The 24,621-nt window shown below is 46.7% G+C and overlaps 1 protein-coding gene across 2 annotated transcripts in view; it reads left to right on the top strand.

Moving 5' to 3' along the window:
* The window catches only part of NPSR1 (neuropeptide S receptor 1), a 204,315-nt gene extending 181,341 nt beyond the window's left edge, over positions 1-22,974 (top strand). For both annotated transcript variants that reach the window (XM_063115100.1, XM_063115101.1), the window contains 4 exons: positions 6,865-6,941; positions 18,204-18,290; positions 21,825-22,005; positions 22,884-22,974. In XM_063115100.1, coding sequence (XP_062971170.1) covers positions 6,865-6,941; positions 18,204-18,290; positions 21,825-22,005; positions 22,884-22,974 — 436 coding nt within the window. The remainder of the gene's footprint in view (positions 1-6,864; positions 6,942-18,203; positions 18,291-21,824; positions 22,006-22,883) is intronic.
* The last annotated feature ends 1,647 nt before the right edge of the window (positions 22,975-24,621 follow it).

Genomic DNA, 24,621 nt, shown 5'->3' on the forward strand with positions numbered 1-24,621 from the left:
CCTGGCTGTCAGCACGGCGCACGGGCTCCCTCCTGTGCCCGGCGGGTCCCCGTGCCCAGCTCCCCTCCCCGTGCCCGGCTCCCCTCCCCCCTGCCCGGCTCCCCTCCCCCATGCCCGGCTCCCCTCCCCTCTGCCCGGCTCCCCTCCCCTCTGCCCGGCTCCCCTCCCCCGTGCCCGGCTCCCCTCCCCCGTGCCCGGCTCCCCTCCCCCGTGCCCGGCTCCCCTCCCCTCTGCCCGGCTCCCCTCCCCCGTGCCCGGCTCCCCTCCCCTCTGCCCGGCTCCCGTACCCCGTGCCCGGCTCCCCTCCCCCGTGCCCGGCTCCCCTCCCCTCTGCCCGGCTCCCCTCCCCTCTGCCCGGCTCCCCTCCCCTCTGCCCGGCTCCCCTCCCCCGTGCCCGGCTCCCCTCCCCCGTGCCCGGCTCCCGTACCCCGTGCCCGGCTCCCGTCCCCCGTGCCCGGCTCCCGTACCCCGTGCCCGGCTCCCCTCCCCCGTGCCCGGCTCCCCTCCTGTGCCCGGCGCGTCCGCCCCGCCGTCTGTCCCTGTCTGAAACTCCCTCTGCGTTCGCACTGCTTTTTCCACCAGGACCTCTCCTCCAACTTGCCTTCAGCCTGCCCTGTTTGCTTCTTCGTGTCCTTAAAAGTGCAGAGCTAAAGGGGACAGCCCGGGCGCGGCCCCCGAGCCCTCCCACACCGGCCGCCCCCGCCCCGGCCCGGTCCCCCGTGCGCGCAGGGCCGCGTGCTCCCGGGGACGGCCGCGCCTCCTCCTGCAGCGGCCCCTCCCTGAGCAGAGCGGCCGGCGGGACCCCCAGGAGGCTGTGCTGTCCCCCGTCCCGCCGCACAGCCCCGGCTCCCTCTCGGTGGCGCTGCCTCCGCTGCTTTCAGGTGAAGCGACACTCTTAGTCCCAGGACTAAGTGGACGAAGAAACAGCTCAGGCTGGCCAGCCCTGCGCATGCACGTGCGCGTGTCCCTAGCGGACTCACAGGCCAGAGTCCCTGCGTTAGTGGCTTTTCTGCACTTACAAATGAGCTTGATCATGTCTATTATGCGTATTACCGTTGTAAGTGCTCATATATGTTCTTTCCCCCATTGGTGGTTTCTGTGTAATTTTCTCTATTCTCTATCTTTAGAAATATTATTTAAACCATAACCTTTTTCTTTTTTCATATGTCACAAATATTTCCCTACTTTGACATTTGCTTCATCATATGGTTTTATTTTGTTTTCAGTTAACAGCAATTGACATACATAAGAAAAGGAGAGAAAGCTCAAATAACTAGATTAGTGGCTCTTCTGCCACAAATACCACACTGTTTTACTACGCGTACTTTGACATACAGTTTATATCCACCAGGCCAGAATGCTCCTCTTTCTCAGAGACTCCCTGGCTGCTTAGCATGAGCACTGGCGCCCCTGCTCCATGCTCCAGCCACAGCAAACTGTCTCCTCTCCCTGCTGTGCCCCTTTGTGCGTCACTCCCCACGGCTGAGCATCTGCCATGGCTCACCCTGCCTGGCCTCTGGCAAACTGGGTCACACTCTTTGGGTCTCATTTCAAACTCCGTGGTGGAGCTGTCCCTGCCAGCCCCACCTACTGCTGCTTCAGGGGTCACTCCCTAACCCCAATCTCACCTTGTCCCTGTTGTCATTAAGACTTCGTGGCAGTGTAAATGGCCTGCTTGTGTGGCTGCATCTCATGAGTGCAGAGACTGCTGTCTCAATTTCTGGATTCCAAATCTGGCTCACAACAGCCACTTGGTAAACATCTGACTGACTGATCAACGCAGGCCTGGATGATAAACTGCACCAGTCACACAACAGATGAGTCATGTTACTCTCTCTCTGTCTCTCTGTCTCTCTCTCTCACACACACACACACAGACGCACACACGTGTGTACACCCCAATACAGAAATTTCTGTCTATATAGTGCCTAGATCAGTTTGGGGTATACGGCAGCTCCTTTATAAATTTACGGAAAGGAAAGAACAAGAGAGGAGGAGCTTTTGGACAAGAGAGGGAGGGAAGGAGAGAGGAAGGAAGGAGCTGTACGTCTGTGGAAACTCTCAGGAGAGCTGCGGACGAACAAAGATGTAGCTGCTCCATTGTCAACTCAATCAGGCTCCCAGGACGTGAAACCATAGTGACTGACAGCAAAGGCAAATCACTGCTTTTCTGGGTCAAAGCAACTCCCGTTATTTCAGAATTCACTTGACATAACTGTGTAATTGCTGCTGGGGAGGTTATTAGCCCTCATGTAATTGTTTTACTTTAGCTGTGCTTATTTTCTTGCTACCTAATTGATTTCTCATTCTCTTATCAATTTTATCTCTGTGAGATAAAGGCAGATGGAGAAAAGATCCATGGACAACAATTGCAAAGGAATAAGTGGGGAAAAAAGCACATTAGTCACGGAGCACTGATTGGTAACATGTAAAAAAAGTGCATTAGTCATGGAGTACTGATTGGTAACATGTGAGAAAAATCCATTTATTGTGCTTGGGGCATGGGGACCACTCTGTGGGAAAGCTCCAAGTCAGGCTGGTACAGCCGTGTGGGTGGAGTACAAGGCCATGGTGGGTAGAAGGGCTGCAGGGACCTGGCCAGCACTGACCACGGGCATGAGGCCCAAGGCCAAGGGAGATGGCAGGGGCCTGAGTCAACCCATCACATCAGGAAAGGAAGTGACATCCTATATATTATTGCCCTAGAGGTGGCAAGAAGAATGCCTTTTGTAAAAGCCTTTCTTACTAGGTTGCTAAGTTAGACCAGATGTGTGTGGTTAAATCTGCAACATCCATTCCACTTTCACACTTAGCTGCTCATGGCAACCCTTCCCTAGGCATGTGAATGGTTCAGGAACAGCGATCAATCCAGTTCTGGCCAATGAGATACAAGGAAAGGTCTTCTGAAGAGCTATGGAAAAGGTTTCCCTAGGCTTAAGAAAGAAGCCCAGGCGAGAATGGCTTCTCTTCTTCTCCGGACATTGGTGTGTCTGGATTGACACCTGGAACTGCTGCAGCCTGACCTAGGAAGACGCCTACACTGAAAAGAAAAGGGGTTAAAGTTCAGCCTCGACCCAGTCCTACCTTTGAAGTTGCAATTATGGGAGATAAAAAAGATTTGATTGCTTAAGCCAATGAGAGTTGGGAGTTTTCTGTAACTTGCTACCAAAAGCATCCTGACTGATACCCAACTGTCCATACTTGCTGACCCCAGACAGTGGTGAATTCATCTGAACTACTGAAGGCTTTAGTGTGTGGCCTCTTTTTCTGCTGCCTTTAGCACATCTCAGTTAGCTCTGGTACTAGGCAAGTCACTAGGAGCACCCCCCTGCCTTTCTGTGTCCTGAGAGCCCATCAAACCCTGTACCAATGGATTGTGTATACCAAGACTTTACATTTTTCTTAGTCCCTTAAGCATCAAGTTGGTTTTATACATTTTCCCCCAAAGATTGGTTCTGCCTTGATGCCTCCTGGCACCCAACCGCACAGATATGCTTGTGGTCCCCAACCCTTTATGACTCTTTCATTCATTCTTTATTTCTAGAAATACCTGTAGAGCACCCACTCCCTGCCAGACATGGGCCAGGCAAGGGGATACAGCAATGGCAAGACACACGAGGGTACTTCAAAAATCTGTGGAATAGTAGAGTTGAAAAATAATCCAAATCTTTCCATGAGCTTTTTGAAGTACCCTCGTACATGGCTTCAAGAATCTTCCTGAGTAACGGAATAGGCAGCCAACTCGGGGAGAAGTTACAAAACAGTGTGAGGAGTGTTGGGTTGCATGAAGTAGAGAGTCCCGTGGGACCCACAGCAGAGGGCGCTTACCTGGTCTAGGGATGAAGCAAGGCCTCCAGGGGGATGTAACTAGAGCCGTATATAGCATATGTGGCCCAAGTACATCCCACAAAGGAGCCCGGGAACCCTCCTTGTGAGAACACGTCACACACTGGTTGATAAGCCTGTGAGGTCAGAGGGCCATGGCTATGGTCCAGCTCTGCCATCCTCTAGCTGCATAAACTCAGGCAGGTCACTGAATCTCTCAAAGCTGCGGTCTTCTCCTCTAGAGAATGTGGATAACACCAGCACTGACTATATACAGTTGTCGGAGAGATTCAATGAGATAATCTCCAGAAAGGACCTGGCATCATTCTTGGTTGGCTGTCATGGTGAGCTGATCACTAATATCATTGTCAACATCACATCAGAGCTTTGGTGGCCAATAGACCTCGATTTGAGTCTTGTCTCTAACACATTCTACTTGTGGGACCTCAGCCTCGTCATCCATAAAGCGGAGACAATAAACCCTTCTTCCCACAGTTCACATGTGAAATCACAAAATAAGAACTTGTATGAAACAAAAAAGCACAACACATATTAAGCAATTACCACATGGTGCCCAGCACCATATTAAGCAACAGAGTTAATGGGACAGGACGGAAGGCTCCACTCTAACGCTGAAGAGCAGGGATGGAAAGGAAGGTGCAGATAGTGGAGTCGTTCTGAAGGGACAGCCCACAGAACTCTGCGATTAATTAGATAAAGCAAGAAAGAAGGAGACAAACGTAATGCAGAGGTCTCTCTGATGCCCTAAGAAGTAGCTTGGTTGGGCAGTGAATGGCAGGGCCACCCCAGTGACGAGGTGTGGGCTGAGCTGACAGCAAAGCTGGCACGGGCTTCCCACTCATCTGATTGGTCCTACGTAGAAAAAGAAAGTGTGACTTATACCCAAATCCCTAACCTATAAGACCTTTCTTAGCTTTTCCATTGTGTATATGGTTGATGGTCAATAAGTATAGAGTTATTGATCAATTAAATACTGCAGCTGCAATCCTCACATAACATTAACATGTCATGGTGGTTGCAATCTTACCTTGTGTGTTAGTCCGTTTTGTGTTGCTATAACAGAATTACCTGAGACTGGGTAATTTATAAAGAAGAGAGGTTTACTTGGCTCATGATTCTGGGACAGCTGCATCTGGCATGGTCCTCAGGCTGCTTCTACTCATGGCAGAAAATGGCAGGGAGCTGGTGGGTACAAGCAGATCGCATAGTGAAAGGAAGCGAGAGAGAGAGAGAGAGAGAGAGAGAGAGAGGAGGTGCCAGGGTCCCAAATACAACAAGCTCTCATGGGAACTAACAGAGTGAGAACTCACTCATTAATCCCCCTCCCCCAGGAGAGCATTAATCCATTCATGAGGGATCTGCCCCCATGACCAATCAGTTTCCAACACTGCCACGTTGGGGACCAAATTTCCACATGAGTTTTGGAGGTGACAACACATCCAAACTCCATCACCTTGGGTTTCATTTATCTGGGAAAGAAGTTGCCTTGCTGTAACAGATATTCAACCTGGGGTCAAGAATAGACTCACTTATAACTTTTTACTCATTTTTTTCTTCAATGCAGGCATAGAAATTCCAAAAAATTCCTTGGGCAGGTATGAGAAGGAATGGAGTTGCTCCAGACAGGCCTGGAGCTTTCCTGGAGTGCTCAGAGGGGTTCGCTGAGCAGGAATGGGAAAAGGCCATTAGGGAGCAGAGGGTTCTGACAGTCATTAGCTAAGTTATATTCTAAAGAGCACTAAAAGCAATTAGTGCTTTGTCAGCTACTGCCAACTGTAGCTCTGATTTTTTTTTTTAAATTAGTGATTCTCAAGAGGGAAGGGTGTGCAGTTTTAAAATAAAGTGATGCCTTGTCCCAAAGATTTTAGTGAAGGTGCTTAATATATTCGAAATGTTAAGTAACATTAAAGTGGGGTATAAATTTTTATATTTATCAAAGGAGAAGTAGGATGCAAAATTTCCTGATGCTTTTGAATCATTAACACTTTATCTGTTAGGCACAGATTACATCATGCAAGAGTGGGTGTGATATACTGTGAAAACTGGCAAAAAAGAGGGAAAGAGAAATTACATTTTATAAGTCTCCACTCATTTTCAAGCACTGTGTTTGGCACCTTAAGTACTGTCACATCTGATACTCAAAAAACTCAAGAAGTTTGTATTATTATCTCCACTTTACAGAGTCTTGGCTGACGCTCAGTGTATTAATTATCTATTGCTGCGTAACAGATTAGCATAAACCTGGTGACTTAAAACAATATTCGTTTATTATCTGTCTGTTTCTGTGGGTCAAGAGTCTTGACGTGGCTGACGTGGGTCCTCTGCTGAGGCAAGGCAGCTGTCAAGGTGTTAGCCAGGGCTCAGGGGTCATCAGAGGCTCGACCAGGGCAGGACCTTTTCCAAGCTCCCTCAGGTTGTTAGCAGAACTAATTATCTTGTGGCGGTAGAATTCACGACAGTTTGCTTCTTCCAAGCCAGCAATGGAGAGAAACACCAGCAAGACAGGTGCTCCACTTAAGTAGTCACATGCATTCCATCACCTTTGCCATGTGGCATTGATTAGAAGCAAGTCACTGGCTCTGCCCACACTCAAAGGGAGAGAATCACACAAAAAAAACATGAACAGCAGAGGCAGGGATCAAGAAGACACATTAAAGATGGCCTAAAGTCAAGGACATAGGACAAGCAAGTAGTGGAGGAGACCTAGGTCTCTCTGACTCCAAAGATTCTAATCACAGCTCTGCCTCTGACCATCGGGGTTACCTTGAGGAAACTGTGTAACTTCACCAGGTCCTAGCCCCTCAGTGAGGAAAGAAGTAGCTACATCCAACTGATCTCTATGGTTGCGTTTAGTGTCGATCTGCTGTGATTCTGTAATCAGCAAGCACAGGGCGCAGGAGGTGGCTAAGAGACCCACCATCCCCACCTCACACTCGGGGAAATGGGAGTGGTCCTCGCTGCGTCCTCACAGGAGGGACCTACCTGCCAGTTTAATATTCTCTTTCGTCTTCTTCACAGTGTCATCTATGGCATTGTGATTCGAACTATTTGGATGAAGAGCAAAGCCCACGAGGCAGTGATTTCCAACTGCTCAGGTGAGTCTCTAATCCACGTTACCCAACCCTTGGCTAATCTTGCCCTTGCAGAAGTCTTCCTCTAGCAGGTGTGAGCGGGGCTTCCTGGATCCACAAGCCTGCGTGATTGCATCAGGTCCCAGCCGGCAGACCTGGTCCGACCTCCCCTCACGTCGGTCTGGTGTCTGTCTGCACACTGGTTCTTCTAGAAAAGCAAGAGCAACCAGAGAGATAAACCAAACCAGTTGACTTCATTCAGTGGGAGTGGCTCTGACCAAAGGTTAGAATATTTGTCTGAAAAACAATGGGTGAGGGCATTCTTCTATCAGATATCGAATAAATACAGTAAATACTGTAATGGTTGAAGCAAGATATCCTTATCATGGAATTACATGAATAGGGATAAAGAACAGAACAGGAGCTCTAAAGAAACCTCAAGAATTTAGGGTATAATGAACTACGTTAAATTGATAGGGAAATAGAAGTTGTTTAATAACTAGCAGGGACACCGCTACCTAACTATTTGGGAATGAAGATGGTTAGATTTCTGCCTCATGCTGTAAGGAAAGAAACTCCGACTGAAGAAAGGAGGAAGGGGAAAAAGACAGAGAAAGAAAGGGAAAGGAAAGAAAGTATGAGAACTATTATTTATAATCAGGAAAAATGTGTAAAGGTCTGAACACCCTACAATGAGGGACTAAGTATAATAATTATACGGCCATGCAATGAAATACTACTACTCTAAAAATTACCGTATAGTGAATACTTACTGGCATTGAATGAGGCCCACACTGTGTTCGGTTAAGGAGAGAGCAGTGTGGTGTCACCTTTATAAATATGTGACACATATATATTATACAACAGAATGTATGTGTGCATGTGTAGATAATAGCTGGACAGATCGTTGGAAAATGTCAAGAAGGACAAACGCTAAATATTATAGTGATTATCTCTGAATGGCAGAATTTCAATTGATTTTTATTCTTTTTTTCTCCTTAACTGTATGTTATAATTTTCTACAATTGCATAAATCATATGATACAAAACAATAGCTTGGTGGCCCTTTAGCCTGGGTAAACAGCCTGTATTATACTAGCTGTATATACTTGAGATATTCTTTTTTTTTTTTTAATCATCAACTCAGCCCCCTTAAAAAAGTACATTTTCAATGTTTCTCTGTGTAAATTTCATGCTTGGGTCCAGTAAGTCCTCATGCTGAGACTGATTACATACAGAAGCTATGAATCCCTAAACTTTTGCACTTTCAAAACTTACATACGCAGTCAATGGGCATCACGAAGATGAAATGTATCCTGATATCCAAGTAGGATCAGGTGCTGCCAGCAAGAGGAAGCACCCAGAGGCTGATGATATGAGAGATACAGAAGGTGCCTCTACCTGCCCTCAGTCCCCTCCCTGCTAAGCTTCCGTGATGCCTGAAATTCCCATCAATGGAGCTGGTCCTTTTCCATTTAGATATTTTCTCTAGGAGAGCCCAGGAGAAGTACATTTGTTGGCTGAACTGAGCAACGTACATGACACAAGTACATACTGGTTAAGTGAGTTGTCACTTAGCAGAGTGTATGGACCTGGTTTGATGGTTGACAGATCAAGTGTGGTGAGATCAGAGGATTTAGGGAAGTCCAGAGCCTGGGGCTGGAGAGGGCAGAGGGGACGGCAGGGCAGGTGGGTGTCTTAGTGTGCTCAGGCTGCTGCAACAAAATACCACAGTCCAGATGACTTAAACAACAGAAGTTTATTTTGTCTGTTCTGGAGACTAGGAAGTCCGAGATCAATGTGCCGGCCAGTCCGTTCCTGGTGAGGATTTCTTCCTGGCTTGCATGTGGCCACCTTCTCGCTGTGTCCTCAGACGGCAGAAAGACAGAGCCCAAACTTTCTGATGTCTCTTCTTTTAAGGGCACTGATCTCATCATGCGGACCCACCCTCATTACCTCATCTAACTCTAATTACCTCCCAAAAGACCCATTTCCAAATACCACCACACTGGGGCCCAGGGCTTCAAGAAATGAATTTTGGGGAGACACAAACACTCTCTCCAACAGGGGGAGAGTCAGGAGAAAAAGAGACAGAGAGACGGTGGAAATAAAAAGACCAACCAAATAAGAACAGACAATGGCTATTTTTTCAGAGCTTTCTATAACAAGCGAGTCGGTACCAACACTTGCTTTTCTGGCAGGCAGAGGGAGGCGTGGGAAAGTTTCGTAGTGAAAGAAAGGAAGGCTTCGGGTGTGTGCTGACTGGGCTGGTGACGTGGGACAGCTGATGGTGTGCCAACTAGAAGCGGGGCGTCCTATGTGATTGGTCAGGGGTGCATATTTGGCTTCCCCAGTTGCTTTTAATTTGGAAGTAGGACAAACATTAGAGAACCTGTCAGTTATTAGTCAAGTCTTGGCCATCTGGGCTAGATTTTACAGGGCTTATCATTTGGCTTTCTGGACTAATCAGTAGAGATAGTGGTTTGACTTCCTACAAGTCTGAGTTACAGATAGGAGGTTGGCTTTATGAGATGGTTACTGGAGGTAAGGAACGGGTTTTCTGGGTTGGTTGCTGCAGAGTATGGGTCAGAGTTCTATTTTTACATTTGACTGACCATCATCTGTCTGTTTATTCAGTCTCTCAACACGGACAGACAAGACAGAAGGACAAACAGAGCAGGTACTGTCAGCCACTAGACTAGGTCCTTTCCATGTGTTATCTCCTCTAATCCTTACATAACCCTTGGAAGTGGTGTTATTAACTGGCTTCTACAGATGGAAGACAGGCTCAAAGGTTTGCAATTTTCTTGTTTCCAGAGGTAGCACATGACATGACCAGGATTCAAATGCACATATGATTGACCAGAAAGCCTGTGTTTCCTCCCCTAATTCAGGCTGCCTACAAGGAAGAAGGATGTCATAGAAAAAGAAGTGATAGATGACTGAAAAGGGCTCAAAATTTAAAAAAGGAAACTTTCTTTTTAACTAAAATCCCAAACTCATGGTCTTTGGCGTGGCTTCCACTCCATGACACTCCCTCAGCGTTCTGCCTTTGGAGCACTACTCCAGTCTCATCTCCTGAAATTTCTGTTTTGACATATCTAAAATCTAAAATGTGAGCCATGACTGGCAGGTTCAGGGCCCAATTTTGTTGAGGTAGCTGAGGTCTTCCTGTACTTTCTGATTTAAATGAGATTGCTGTAAACCCTGGTCCTGTGAGTTCTACCAATTCCAGGAGGCCGGCATGCTCCTACCTGCCTGTACCTCTGGGCTCTCACCCTCACTGTCTCACCTCATACAGCTCTTCTATTCCCTCCAGAGTCCCCCACATCACCCTTCTACTGCATTTTCCAGCCTCTGAACTCTTGGGCTCCCCAGATCTCCAGTCTCTAAAATGGTACAAAGTCACTTAGAGATTTGCTTCCTGCTGATATACAGTGGGCCGTCACCCCTTCTCCAAAGGTGGAAATGGCTACGGTCCATTTTTATTCTTTAATACGCCTATATAATATTTCTATTAAACCTGTTTTTTAGGTTTCTATACCTTTATTACCATCAGCGGCCTCCTTCTGGAATGAGGGCAGCTGGTATTCTCAAAAGCTCATATACTCTCGGTATCTTATTCTTAAATGGTAGCCACTTGCTTTCCTGTCTGTCATTACAGCCAAGCAGCTCTGGAGTTGGCTGATAAATAGAATCTCCAGCAGTGTTAAGCATGCCAGAATTATTACTCAACAACAAGGGGACATTAGCAGTGATTAGTGTGAACAGAAGCTCACTTTGTAAACACTGGCTGAAAAATTCAAGCCATCCTTAGTGTAAAAACCACTCTTCTTGCTGGCAAATATGTCTATTTTCTCCCACTCAAAGGCTGACAGAAATAAAATGAAAAAGAACTGTTTTATAAATGATCTAAAGACTTGCCACAAACAAGTGTGGAGAGTGAGAGGTAGAGGAGATGAGGTTTCCACTATTGTATGTTGCCTTTTATAGAAACATCCACTGCATGACAGAGAGCAGGAGGCTGGGGAGGCACAAGCATGCAGTAGACAAAGTGTCACATATCTGGATACAGCAGTGCCCAGCCATAATGGCTTGCAGATGTGATGGTATCCATGCTATATCCAAACTGCATGTTTCAAATTAAATGAGGCAGAATGGGGTGAAGGTAGAAGCTATGGACTGGGAACTAGGTTAGAGTCGTATATATGTTCCACCTCAGTGAATTTAAGAGAAGCCCATTCATTGCTCAAAGTATCAGCTTCTGCATCAGTAACTGTAGATAAAATGGCTTCTCTACAAATGGCTACATTTAACAAAAGATGTGCAAGAAAAATGTAAAAATGCAAATAAACGAAGATTACAACACGTTCATGGATTCTAAGATTTAATATTAAAAAAGACATCAACTCTCCCAACTGATCTACATGTTTATTCAATTTCAATCAAAATTGAATTGAAATATTTTATTGAGCTTGACAAGCCAATTTTAAAATATGCATGGAAAAGTCAAGAGCCAAGAACAGCCAAGACGTTCCTGGAGTAGAACGAGGTAGAGGAGGTTCGCTGCACCAAATGTTAAGATCTGTGGTAAAGTCAGAGTGATGGACAGGTGTGGCGTCGGCACAAGACAACAGACAAATAGAAACTAAAACAGCCCCAAACAGACTTGAACGTGCACGAGAACCCATCAAGTGCCTTCTGACAGAGGGAAAGAAATGAATTGGGTCTTTACCTCAATCCACGGGCAAAAACAAATTCCAGGGGAACTAGAAACTTAAATGTGAAAACTCAGACCTTTAAAGCTCTTTAAAGATGTTGGGTGATATCTTTATGACATTGGGGTAAAAAGGTATGAAACCATAAAAGAAAATACAGATAATTTTGACTTTGTTAACATTTTAAAAGTCAGCTTACAAAATGGGAGAAGCTATTTGTAACGCACATTCCAGGAAAAAATTCATATTCCGAATATGTGAAAACTGCTAAAAATCAATTTTAAAAAGATTTTTTAAATCAGCAAAACACAAATAGGCATTTCAGAGAAGGAGAAACAGGAATGGCCAAAAATAAGACCCTCAACCCCACAATCATCAGGATGGTGCATGTGTCAACCTCAGCTGGATGTAGTTTTCCACCCGCAAGATTGGTGAAAGTGTTAAAGTCTGATAGTTCTAAGTGTTGGCAAAGACAAAACTCTCATGGCTTGTCTTGGTAATATATTTCCTCAGAAACATAGCAGGCTCTGATCTGTTTGCTCCCAGTCAGTTTCACATGCCAGCAACCATATCCAAAGAGTCTCTCTTAATACAGTTGACCCTGAACAACACAGGTCTGAGCTGCACAGATCCACTTATCCGTGGACTTTTTTAACCAATGACAGATTGAAAGTACAGTGTTCTCGGGATATGAAACCCACATACACGAAGGGCCACCTTTTATATCCATGGGTTCTGCAAGGTGGCCTGCTGAACTGGAGTATCTGCAGATTTGGGGATACCTGGTCGGAGGGGTTGGTGGATCCTGGACTAATCCCCCACCGATACCGAGGGACGACTGTCTAATTCTCTGGTCTGGTTTGCTTCTCTTCTTCCTCACCCAATCCCCATCTCTCAACTTATTGGAAGCTCGCTTGAGGTCATCTGAAACAGGTGGCAGGCCACATTCTTACCCCAATGTTTGCCTCAAGGATGAGTCTCAATGGATCTTTGCTGGGTCAAACCTCTCAATGTTACAGCTTAATGTAAGTCCCCAAATCAGGGGACCAAGGCCAGCTTTACTGGCTGGGACCAGCACACTTAGAAGGGGCTCCATTTGGTTTAATGCTCTGCCTGCAGTTTCATTCTGCACTGGGCACACAAAGCATGTAGCCAGTACTTCTGGGGACTAGAAGCAGTTGGCATCTGCAACTCTACAAAACCCCAAATTTGGAGATTTTCCCTGACTCCCTCTCATTTTTGCTCATTAGCCAACGAACTCTTTTCTAAGTTCATTTCTTTTTTCCCATACTAGCTAAACACAACTGGTGGCAATCAGTATACACTATTAACATTCAGTTTACTGATCTTGTGGTGTCCCCTGGGCTCCAGGCTCAGCAGGCACACAGTCTGTCTTCCCAGCCATCATGTGTGACACTTCTATTGAATGGATCTCCCGTATCCCAGCTTCCACCCTCAGTTTCTTTGCCTCAGTTTCCTTCCTTTTAGGTTTTTGTTAAGACAGCACTGCATACAAGGTGCCAATTTTTGCTTCACTTAGGACAAGATTAGCAGCCAGGTAAACCCTAAAATATCAGTAGCCTTATGAAATAGTAGTTTATTTCTTGCTCAAAGTCCAGCTGGCTGTAAAGGGCAAGGAGTCAGGCATTGTTCCACACGGTCATTCAGCAGTTCAAGCAGGTGGAGATTCTGCCACGTTTAACAGAGCGCTGCCGAGGTGTCCCTCAGCATCTCCCTGCAGCAGGCAGGGGTCGGGGGAGACAGTGCAGTATTACCCAGGTGCTGCATCTGAGCCGGGTCTGGGCATGGCAGCGTGATTCTTCCCATGTTGCCTGAGGCAGAACTTAGTCACATGACTACACGCTGATGAAAGGGAAATGTAGTCTCGGGGACGTGTGGCCGGGGCAGGTGGGAGAACAGCTCACCTGTCTCTGCATAATGAGTCCCGTTGCACCTGAGCCGAGGAGCTGAGGCACAGGAAAGGCTGAGTGGTGAGTTAGGGGAAACCTGGAAGCTAGCTGTGGCCTTCCGTCTGCTCTGGGCTAGAAACCTCCAGAGACAACGCGGCACGTGCAGCTGACGGGGAGAGAGAGAGCACCTCAGGTGACAAGAAGGGGACAGTAGGTTCCCTGAAAGTAGAAATACCCTGGAAACGGGTCAGGCCCAGTGAGTGAAAACCAGGACGAGGCCTGAGGTCAAAGGGTCAGCTCTGGGTCACTGAAGAGCCTTCCAGCTGACTGCTGTGGCGCCCTGTGGGCACTGGGGAGGAGAAGCCGAGGGTGACACTGGAGAAGCCGAGTCCCCGGGGGCGCAGGCGGCTCTGCTGCAGGCGTGGAGAGGCAAGTGCAGAGGAGAGAGGCCTCTCCTTGCTTCCTGGCAGAGGAACTTGGGGAGCAGGTGTCCCCCGGGCCGGAGCAGTGGTGCTGAGTAATCCGCAGCCCAGGGACGCGAGTGAGGCCAGGAGAGGGGCGCTCAAGAACCCAGCAACCATCCAAGGGCACAGCAGTCACAAAGGGAACTCACAGGGGTGGCTTGGAAGTGACAGTGGCTGCCGGGCAGATGACGCCCAGCCAAAGCCCCTCCAAGGAGGTCCCCAACAAAGAGCAGGTCTGTGCGGAGTGGCCTGGGGCTGCCCGGGGCAGCTGCAGTGACCGTGGAAGGCACGATCCAGTCACAGTCACTGCAGAGGCACAGGCCGTGGCCCGGGCAGATCCTGGAACACTGAGACACTCCCTTGGGTCTACCAGAAAAACTAAAGGGCCAAAAAAAACCCTGGGAAGGAAATGGCTGAAGTCCCGCAGCTAAGCAGATGAGACCTAATGTGCGGAACATATTTAACTGCTGGGTTCCGGGAGCGTTCAGGTGATACATGCAGATAAAGAGGCCATTACTATTCAGAAATGAATTTCAAGTCTCAAAAGTTTTAGAAATCAGGAAAGACTGTTAAGAATCTTTAATTTTAAAAGTCAGCCCAAGGGCCGAGCCGTGGCGCACTTGGTAGAGTGCTGCGCTGGGAGCGCTGCGACGCTCCCGCCGCGGGTTCGGATCCTATATAGGACTGACCGGTGCACTCACTGGCTGAGTGCCGGTCACGAAAAAACGACAAAAAAAAAAAAAATAAAAATAAAAAAATAAAATAAAAAAAAATAAATAAAAGTCAGCCCAAGTACATAAAATTCCCAACATATAAAACATATTTATTTTAAATATTACTAATTAGACTTCCTTGTTTCCAAATAAATTCCCTACACTGGAGTCCACAAAAGGGTCCCCTCATCCCCAAAGAATAAATTCAGCCTCCGTTTGAAATCCCAAGGCACCAACTGCTCTGGCTTCAGGTACTCGGCCCACGTGAAGGAGTTTCCAGGGTCTCTGCACGAGGCCTGAGGCTTTGGGAAGGCGAGAAGCCAGAACTGGCCATTTGGAGACTAAATTTCCAGCATGGCCCACCTTTAGGATGTGCTTGGAACTAAAACAGTCCAAGTCAGTGTGTTGCTTCCAGTCCCAAATCCAATGGACCTGCTGCCTTGAAGCTACCCAAGCTAGTAATGCTCAGTGACAGCTGAATTTAACTGCTTTTCACCCCAGCTCAGCATCAAGGCCTGAGTAGAAATAATCCTTTTATCTCCCAATAAAGGAGAATTACTGGCATTTTGTAGCTCTGCTCTCTTTGAAGAACCATCTTTAGAAGCTGGAGGCTTTGCATTTCCTGCAGTGGTCAGATTAAAGACACTTTTCACTAATCTCATTGGGAGATCGGAGGGCACGTAGTTGATTATATTGTCACCCAGTTGCCCTGTGGAAAGTTCTGTGAATTTCCATTTTAAACAGATTTCACAGCACAAATGTCACTCTTGAAAACTTTCCTGAAAGACCAACTAGTCTGCAGAGCCATGCTGTTTAGGAGCCAGCTGTTACCTAGCACCAGCAAATGGGGACACTTTGAAAGGATAGAATTTGGTCTGCTATCTTCTTTACTTGCCCCCCCGTGGGTACAATCCCACCCTGATCATTTTCTGCTGTATATAATCCTGTACGGATGACAACATTGTAGAGTAGACAATCTAATGTAGTAATACTTTCTGTTCACTTCCATAAAGAGAGCTCATATTTCCCCCGGAAAATAGCACTGCTAATACCTCATTCATCCCAACTGATAAGGCAGCTGACATTTCCAGCACGGGGCTTGTAACCTTGAATGTGTTCTTTTATTTTCATCCTCAGAGTAACTCGGTGAGTTTGGTGTTCTGTGCCTCATTTTTTAAGTGGAGAAACTGAGGCTGGGAACTTTCAGCAATGTGCCTGAGGTTACTCAGCTAGTCATTGTTAGAGCTGAAGAATGTGTCAGGTCTGATCCTGAAGCCAGTATCCCTCCCAAGATACCATCCTGGAGGTCAGGATTTCTCACCCTCAGCACCTTTCACATTTTAGACTGAATAATCATTTGTTGCGGGGACTGTCCTGTGCATTGAAGAATGTTTACCAGCATCCCTGGCCTCGACCTGCTAGATGCCAGTAACACACATGTACACATTTGTGACAACCAAAAATGTGTTCAGACATTGCCAAAAGTCCCCTGCAAGGTGGAATCACCCCCAGTTGAGAGCCATTTTTGTAAATACTACTGAAGCAGTTGCTTTCCTTACGTCGCCACAGTTTTGTTATGCTATGAAATGCACAGAATAATTGGAGGACCCTAACAGTACCCAAGAGTGGCCTTACAGGGTGTACTTTAAGAAAAACAAATCAATTATAATTATTATTGTAGTCCTCTGCACCTAAAAAGCTCCTACTCCTGTTATTCCTGATAACGGTTCATCATCTCCGATGTGTAAATCCTCACACTGAAAAATGCTCAAAAGCCTCCATGGCCTGCTGCTGCCTCAGGAATTGGCTGGCACCTCCTCACAAGACATTCAGGGTCTCCCCAGTTTTCCCTCAGTCCTTCTCCTCACCCTCAAACCCCACACACTTGCAGGCTGCAGCCAAGCAAGATGACTCAGTGTGGTCTGAACACATCCTACGTTTCCTTGTTCCATGTCTTGGCTGAGGATGTCACCTCTGCTTCCCACATCTTTCTTTCCCAGTCCCAGGCCCGCACCCCTGTCTTTGCCTTTGGAATCCCTCGCATGTCGCTGGCAGTTTACGCGATGCCCTTGCATCTCCCAGTGCAGCGGTGAGGGACGGCGCTCTCCTGTGTTCACAGCTGGTTTGCATCTCTGCCGTCCCACCTCGCCTTGTGGAGAGTGTGTGATCTTTCCTGCTGCACTGAAAGTTCCAGAGAACAACAACTCTGTTTTAGCCTTTCTATACAGTCCTTACCTTTTAGCAGATGGGCTATGCTTCTTGGATTGGAGTGAAGATGGGATTGAATGAATATTGCAAAAGTAAACTTGTGGCCAGTTTCCATGGGGATTAAAATGAACTTCAAATGTGAAATCTGAGCAGTATAGTGAGGACTTTTGAGGACCTTGAACACCACAGTTCACCTCTCTAGTGCAGAACATCCCTGCCCACGTGACTTAGGCACACAGGAGGGCCCCTGACCTGGGGACTTCCAGGGCTGTGTGCATTGAGCCCCACTCAGTGGCACCCGGCTGAGGGGCACAGGACCTGGCCTCTGGTCCTAGCAACCCTCATTGAGTGTGTGCTCTGGGTGGGCCTGGCCCATCCAGAGGAAGGACCCCTTTTCCTCACTTTCGCAAAGGTGCCTTATGGGCTGGCGGAAGCCCCGTCAGTAAAAACTCTTCCACAGAGGCAAGAAGGGATCCCATGTCCAACGTTTTTATCCCCAAATTTGCTGTCTACCACTCCTTTTATTAAGATCTATCTATTGCACTGAATTCTGGCATCCTAATCAACCGTTGTTTTACCACTACTTCTTCACTAATAAGAGGTTGGTGTTGATTCATTCAACAAATATGTCTGAATCCTTCAATGTGTTTATAGGTCACGGGAGTAGAGATAACAAAGCCCCTGTCCTCATAGAGCTTATATTCTAGTGGATTCTTATACTCACCCCTTGAGTGTCTCACCATCAGGCAACAACCCACATATGATTAAATTTATATCTGGGCTCCTATTTGGGAGTTTCTTTGATACCCCTGGCTTGAGTTGTTCTTGAGAGTGGAGTTTCTGAGTTAGATGAATGAGTTGGTCTGGAGCAAACACTCTAGGGACGTTCCCTTGCCCAGGTTGCCAAAGCAACCAAATGGATGTTTCAGAGAACAGCCCTGCACAGAGAAGGCCTCATCCCTGGGGGCCACATGGTCTCATTGCAGCTGCAGCCGGCTCAGGCCATCTGACCAAGTCTCTTGAGAGAGTCTGGGCATCCCATAACATTTGCATATTCTATTAAGGGGCAAACTGAGTGGTGTCTAGCAACCAGCCCAGATCCATTTTTATTCTGAAAAGGTCCAGAAAGGGCCTTCTGAGCACAGGTGAGCAGGATATAAGTGGTCTGTCCCTGTGAAACATGCAGGTCTAACCTTCGATGTTCCTATTAACAGAAACAGAAATTGTCACCCCTTGAGTGCCTCATTTTACCATTCCCCTCTCGTATCTACAGATGGGAAACTGTGCACCAGCTTCAACCGAGGGCTCATCTCAAGGGCAAAACTCAAGGCCATCAAGTATAGCGTTGTCATCATTCTTGGTAAGCATGTCATTCCCTGCGTTGCAAAACTATGTGAACATACCAAAAGCAAGCTTGCACCAAAAGCTCACACCGGAAAGGAGCTTGTCTAAGGACATTTCCACCTATGTCTGATTGGGAAGGAATATGTGGGACTCATCAGCCTGTCTGTGGCTCCTTCAAGCACTGACCTTTGGTTCCTAATCCCTCTTTTCATGCGTGTAGTTGCCCAAGGTCATGAGCTGGATAATACGGAGGAAATCTGATTAGGACCTTCCTGCTGAAGCTGATGTTCACATCACCCTGTTGACTCCGTCACTTCCTTTAAAGCACACCCTCCCCAGGCCTGAAGTTCGTAAGCAAAGGAAAGGTGGAAGTGGCATTCCATCTGTGCTTGATATTTAATTTCAGGGCCACCACAAGCACTCCTTATGGCCACCTTGCCTGCCCTGCCATCCTCTTGTCTTCTGCCCTTTCCTTTTCCTTTCTCTCTACTCTGAAGACCCGTAAAGTCACCTTGCACTGTCTCCCGTCTGAAATGCTCTGCTCTCAGATGGCCACATGGCTGACTTCTTTACCTCATTTGTTCCCCAACAAGGCCACCTCCCTGAGGCCTCCTTGACAATGCTTTTTAAATAGCCTTCCTCTAGTTTTTATTCTGCCTTATTTTTCTTCACGGTTCGTAATTTCTACTTGACACTGTGGAAAATATATTGATTTTCTCATAGTCTGTCTCCCCTGCTGGAGTAATAAATCCATGAGGGCAATGACTTTTGCTTTTGTGTTACTCACGTTATTATCACCAAGGTCTAAAGTAGGGTCCCACACACATGGCTCAACTAACATTTGTTAATGAATGAGGACATGCAAGAAGAAAAGAGATTTGTTCTACTTCCTTTTTATTTAGCTCAAATACCTGCCTCTGTGCCATTCTGGCAGCTCTTAGAAGCTCTCAGAAAGCATAGCTGTCACCTTAGCTGCATGTCAAATCACCAGAATGGTCCGTTCTCACCTTTCTAAAATGCAACTGCAAAATGCCAAACAGAGCACACACACAGTGACTCAGCCAGCAGAACGTGGGCACAAAACAACACTGCAGGCAGAACTCGGGATAAAGCATATACAACCCGCCAGGGCTCAAAACCCTTCTCAGAGCCTTCCAAAGTAGATCACAGACTTGTCTTCCCAGACAATCAGAATCAGAGAGATGCATGTTTGCTATGTTGAGTCGGGAAATGGATGCTCACACAGGTGTTCCAGAGCCAGCACAGCCCTTTTAAAGCAGGAAACATACTCCCAGGCCCTGTGGGATCCTTTCAGTCTGCAAGCACGAATGCCCACAGAGGGTCAGCAAGTGTTCACAGACCTATCAGACTAAAACGGCACTTTCTAGAACAAATAATGCTCCTTTTCCATCCTGAAATAAAATGCATACATAATACTACCTACCTACTATAATTGTTAAAAAATCAATATACTGCTCCAAAATAATATAAAGCAGAGATAGCAAGAAAATAATTTATAATAAAACAATACCAGTTTTAATATGTAAATACTTGGACACAGCTACACGAAAAGAATAATGTAGTCAGATGCTTATACCTAGACATAATAACAGCTGCAAATAAAAACCAATACAGGTGTATTTTCATGGAGACATAAAAATATAAGCAGTATTGCTGTCAGCAACTTGATTTTCTGAGCAGGCAAAGAAACCCTAGTAAATTTCCAAACCAAAAAAAGTAATCTTTCCTCCATTTACAAGGGAATTGCATTTTTGGAAAGGTCAGCATTTACTAAAAATATCTGTGTTCATACATAAAACAGACTTAATTTTCTAGAGTGGGGTGATTGTAAGCAGGGTTCTCCCATATGTGAATGTCCAGCTGGGCATTCAAAGGATGTAAGGGCCATAGGATGAGGGTTTTTGGCTGGGCTGCCTATACCATGTGGGAGGACTGGCTTCCCTGTGGCAACCAGAATACCCCCGCTCCCACACAAACACACAGGGTAGTTTCACCCCTGGATGCCCCAGGACCGCTCTTCTGGGCCAACATTGGGCTTAGCCACCCAGGGTCCAGAATGCTCAGCGGTCTTTGTGTTTAAATCACTCTCCATTAATACACTGCCAAGGTCTAGGCGAAGAAAACCATGAGTCAGTTTCTCATCCCCAAACTCTGCAGCAAGTTACAGAATCCCCTTCACACAGTTAAGGAGGAAGTTTGCCTCTGCATGCAAATGGCCAAAGAAGCTAAGGTTCTCCTACTTGGAGGAAAAATCCTATGGGTGGGAAAGGGGGAGAAGCAGCGTGGAGAGGGCCTGGCAAGAGAGTAAGAGATGCACGTGCGGGTCCAGTCAACCAGCAGTGCTTATCTCTGTGCATTTGTCTGGGCCCTCCAGAAAAATAGGAGAGAGAGATCAATTGAATATAAAGAATTGGCTCATGTGATCATGGGTGCTGAGAAGTCCCAAGATCTGCAGCTGGCAAGCTGGAGACCAGGAGGGCCAAAGGTGTAAGTTCTAGTTCAAGTCTGAGTCCAAAGAGCTGAGAATCTGGAGAGCCGAAGGTCTAAGTTCCAGTTTGACTCTCCGCACGAAGGCAGGAGAAGGCCAGAGTCCCAGCTCAAAGATAGTCAAGCAGAGACAGTAAATTGTCTCTCACTCAGCCTGTTTGTTCTACTCAGGATTTCAACCTATCTGGGTATCCTGAGGCCCAGGCAAGATGACACAGAAAATTAACCACCACACTCTGGATCCTCACTTTCAACCCATTTCCTTTGAGGATCTGGAGCCAAACAGAATTAGAGTCTCACGCATACTAACTGATTTGGGCAGGGGATTTAGGTGTGTGTTTTCTGGAGAGTCCCACTCAGTGATGGAAAAGAAAATTTAGAATATTGTAATGAACTGAGCCATGCTTTGAAAACATTGGAATCACTGCTTCCCCCTTCCATGCCCTAAAACCAGGAGTCACTATCTGGTAAACAAGCTTCCTGTTTTTCTGTCTTTTCCCAGAGATTTTCCCAATAATTTTACTGGTTTTTCTTCAGCACCGTGCAGTATAAAAGGCTATGGCCATACCCAGCTGTGCCCAGGCTTTCAATGAAGAGCCCACAACAGTAGAAATTAGGCCCCCTTTACAGATAGAGCAGCTCCAGGAAATTTGCTCAGTTTTAGAAATACATCTGTAGGGGCCAAGCCTGTGGCGCACTCGGGAGAGTGCGGTGCTGGGAGCGCGGCGACGCTCCCGCCGCGGGTTCGGATCCTATATAGGAATGGCCGGTGCACTCACTGGCTGAGTGCTGTTCACGAAAAAGACAAAAAAAAAGAAATACATCTGTAGGATGTATACACGTGCATGTGCATATGCATGTGCTTAAGTTAAGATGACATCGGTGTTGACACACACGCCTGTTCTAAACAGTACACGCACTCCAATATTTCTGAGTGATTCCAGATGCCAAACAACCTCCAAGGGAACCCCAGTCAGGGCAGACCAAGATGGACCCCTCAGGTGTGACCTGCTATGGTGCTAATGTCTCTCTTCTCACCCAGCCTTCATCTGCTGTTGGAGTCCATACTTCCTCTTTGACATTTTGGACAATTTCAACCTCCTTCCAGACACCAAGGAGCGCTTCTATGCCTCTGTGATCATTCAGAACCTGCCAGCATTAAACAGCGCCATCAATCCCCTCGTCTACTGCGTCTTCAGTGGCTCTATCTGTTTCCCCTGCAAGTAAGAGGAGGTCTTGTCTGGGTCAGACACACGGATGGCCACTACGCTGGAATTCCAGCGTGTGTGTTCCTCATTCCAAAACTCCCAGCAGGTTACAGAATTCCCATATTATAGACGAGACACGTGGAATCAGAAAGTTTCCACTAGTGTGACAGGTTCAAATCCAAGCTCAGGGCACAGCCAGTGCTCTTTCACCTGCACCACCTCACCTCCTATAGCAACTGCCTTAATCATGGCTCATTTAGAAGACTTTTCTTTTGGTCAAAGTGTCTCCTCATGAATTAACTCAATCTGATCCTGTGGTGATAGTAGGACATGGAGCATTATTACTGTTTTACAGACACACAAAATAAAGCTCATGAGGTAAAAAGACATTATCAAGGTTATATGAATAAATAGTAGCAGAGCTAAACGTAAATCCCTCCAACTGACATTTTTCTGTTTTCAACTGTTTTCCTGCACAAGCTACAGGGAATAGGTGGAGAAATCCATAGGCGATAGAATCGAGAATGCTTTAAGGCTTGAGCTTAATGCCAATGTCTGAGGTTCAAATCCTAGCATTGCTTATCTATAGCTATGCATGACCTTGGACAAGTTATTTAACTTCCATAAATAAGTTTGCTCATCTGTAAAATGGGGCTAATAGCAGTTACCTGCCTCTTGGCCAGTGATGTCTCGGTTGTCTCGGGAAGTGCTGACCGCCGGGAAGGAGGGTTGCAAGTAGCAGAGAAGGACGTCAGGCACTTGCCATGTGAAGTATCTAGTGCAGTCGTTTAATCTTTAATACATTCTTCACAACTACCATCTCTTAACCTCTCTACTGCCTTTTTCATCAGGTAAAATTATTTTCCCTCCTACTTTATTCTGACTTTCTCTAGGGAGCGAAGATCACAGGATTCCAGGATGACATTCCGGGAGAGAACCGAGAGGCACGAGATGCAGATCCTGTCCAGGCCAGAATTCATCTAAGCCCCGGACAGTGGCCATGCTAGGCTGAGCCCCGTCTGCTCTCCTGGGTCCCCGTCATCAGCCTGGGCATGTGCACAGAGCCTGAGCTAATGTCTCCACCCTTTTCTTGTTGTCACTTGGGAAATGCACAAGACAAATGTCCTAGTGAGGGCGTGTCACCTGCCCTGGGAAGTATTGACCAGCACAAAGTCTCCCACTATTCATGGCAGCCAGAAAAGACGCCCCTTCCTTCGCCCACCATGGCCAGCCTTCCTTCCCACTGTTCAGCACCCGACCCCAGTGGACAGGGACACCACTGGCTCAGTCTCCTGGCTGGGGGACACTGAGGAAACAAAGAGGGGACAAGAGCAGCAGGGTAATACATGAGTCTTCTCATTGCAATTGAAAAGTAATTAAAAGGTTTAACTAAGCCTAGACATGTTTCCCCAGTTTTGGATTGGAAGTTCAGTGGCCGTAGGCAGGAAGACGTTTGTCCTTGAAATGCCGACAGATTCATTCCCAGGCACTGGCACTTTGCACCTCCTCTGCGGATAGCCTTGTTTTGCAGATGGATGTGTCAATAGCAGCCAAGCTCACACTCCCGTGGTATCAACAAATGATTTGTGGAAAGGGCACAACTGTGGCCTTCCAGAATAAGGTCAAAATGAAGGGATCCTTTCTCTGATAGGAAAAAATGTGTGCTAAGGACAAAAATAATGATCACAACTTGTGGTAATAGGCACGCTGATAATATCGATCTGGCCATCGCATCTTGAACACAAGTGGTGATGGTCAGCCTTGTACCCCATGAATATGCATAATCAACAAAAATAAATATAAACAAATAAATAAAAAGCGATGGACCCCTGATCTCCAGTCTCAGAGGGTTGGGACCTGGAGCTCAGATGTCTTTGAGGCTCTCTGATGACTCCTCCCTTTGCATTCAACATTTGTCCCCCCTCTGGGCTCCATTCCTCACAGCTCAGGGACACTTCCTGCCCTGTAACTCTCTGAACCCTCTCTTCAGTTGGGAGCTGAATTTCTGTGGCTTTTCCAGGCTTGATGTTTCTGTAAGCTCTTTATCGTTTTTGCATGTCACAGCCTCTGTGTACCTAACCCTTCAGCCAGGAAGCGCTGGTGAGGCTTATTTTGATGGGACTGAAGTTTGATGTTTATAAGCATAATCCAAGTGAAATGTGAAAAAATATGATGGAGAAAATTGACTAGAAAACATTTAGTCATAAGCGAAAATGAAATAATTTAATTTGATCATGTATACATTTTCCCCCACGGCTCTGGGATGCATGTGAGCACCTTATTTTTAGCTTCATGTACATTCTTGACATTAAAATCTCCTTGGCAAAATTCTCCTTCCCAGAATTATTCAGAGTTCTCTCTCTCTCTCTCTCCCTCTCTCTCTCTCTCTCTCTCTCTCTCTCTCTTTAATAGCATTCCATTCCTCACTACGGTGTCAACTCAAAGACTGCATGTTCAAGGTCATGGTGGCATTTTTTTCATAAATTCTCTTTTCAATTCCATCTGACCCTAGGGAAAGTATCTCTTTAGGCAGAAATCAGACTCCTCAGTCACCATCTCTCTGAGAATTATTCTCTGGATTCGAGTAGCCCAAATAATTTAGTATGTCTATGTCTACACAGCAGTTGAAGG

Source organism: Cynocephalus volans, chromosome 11 (genome assembly GCF_027409185.1).
Source record: "Cynocephalus volans isolate mCynVol1 chromosome 11, mCynVol1.pri, whole genome shotgun sequence".
In the NCBI taxonomy this organism is placed as follows: Eukaryota; Metazoa; Chordata; class Mammalia; order Dermoptera; family Cynocephalidae; genus Cynocephalus; species Cynocephalus volans.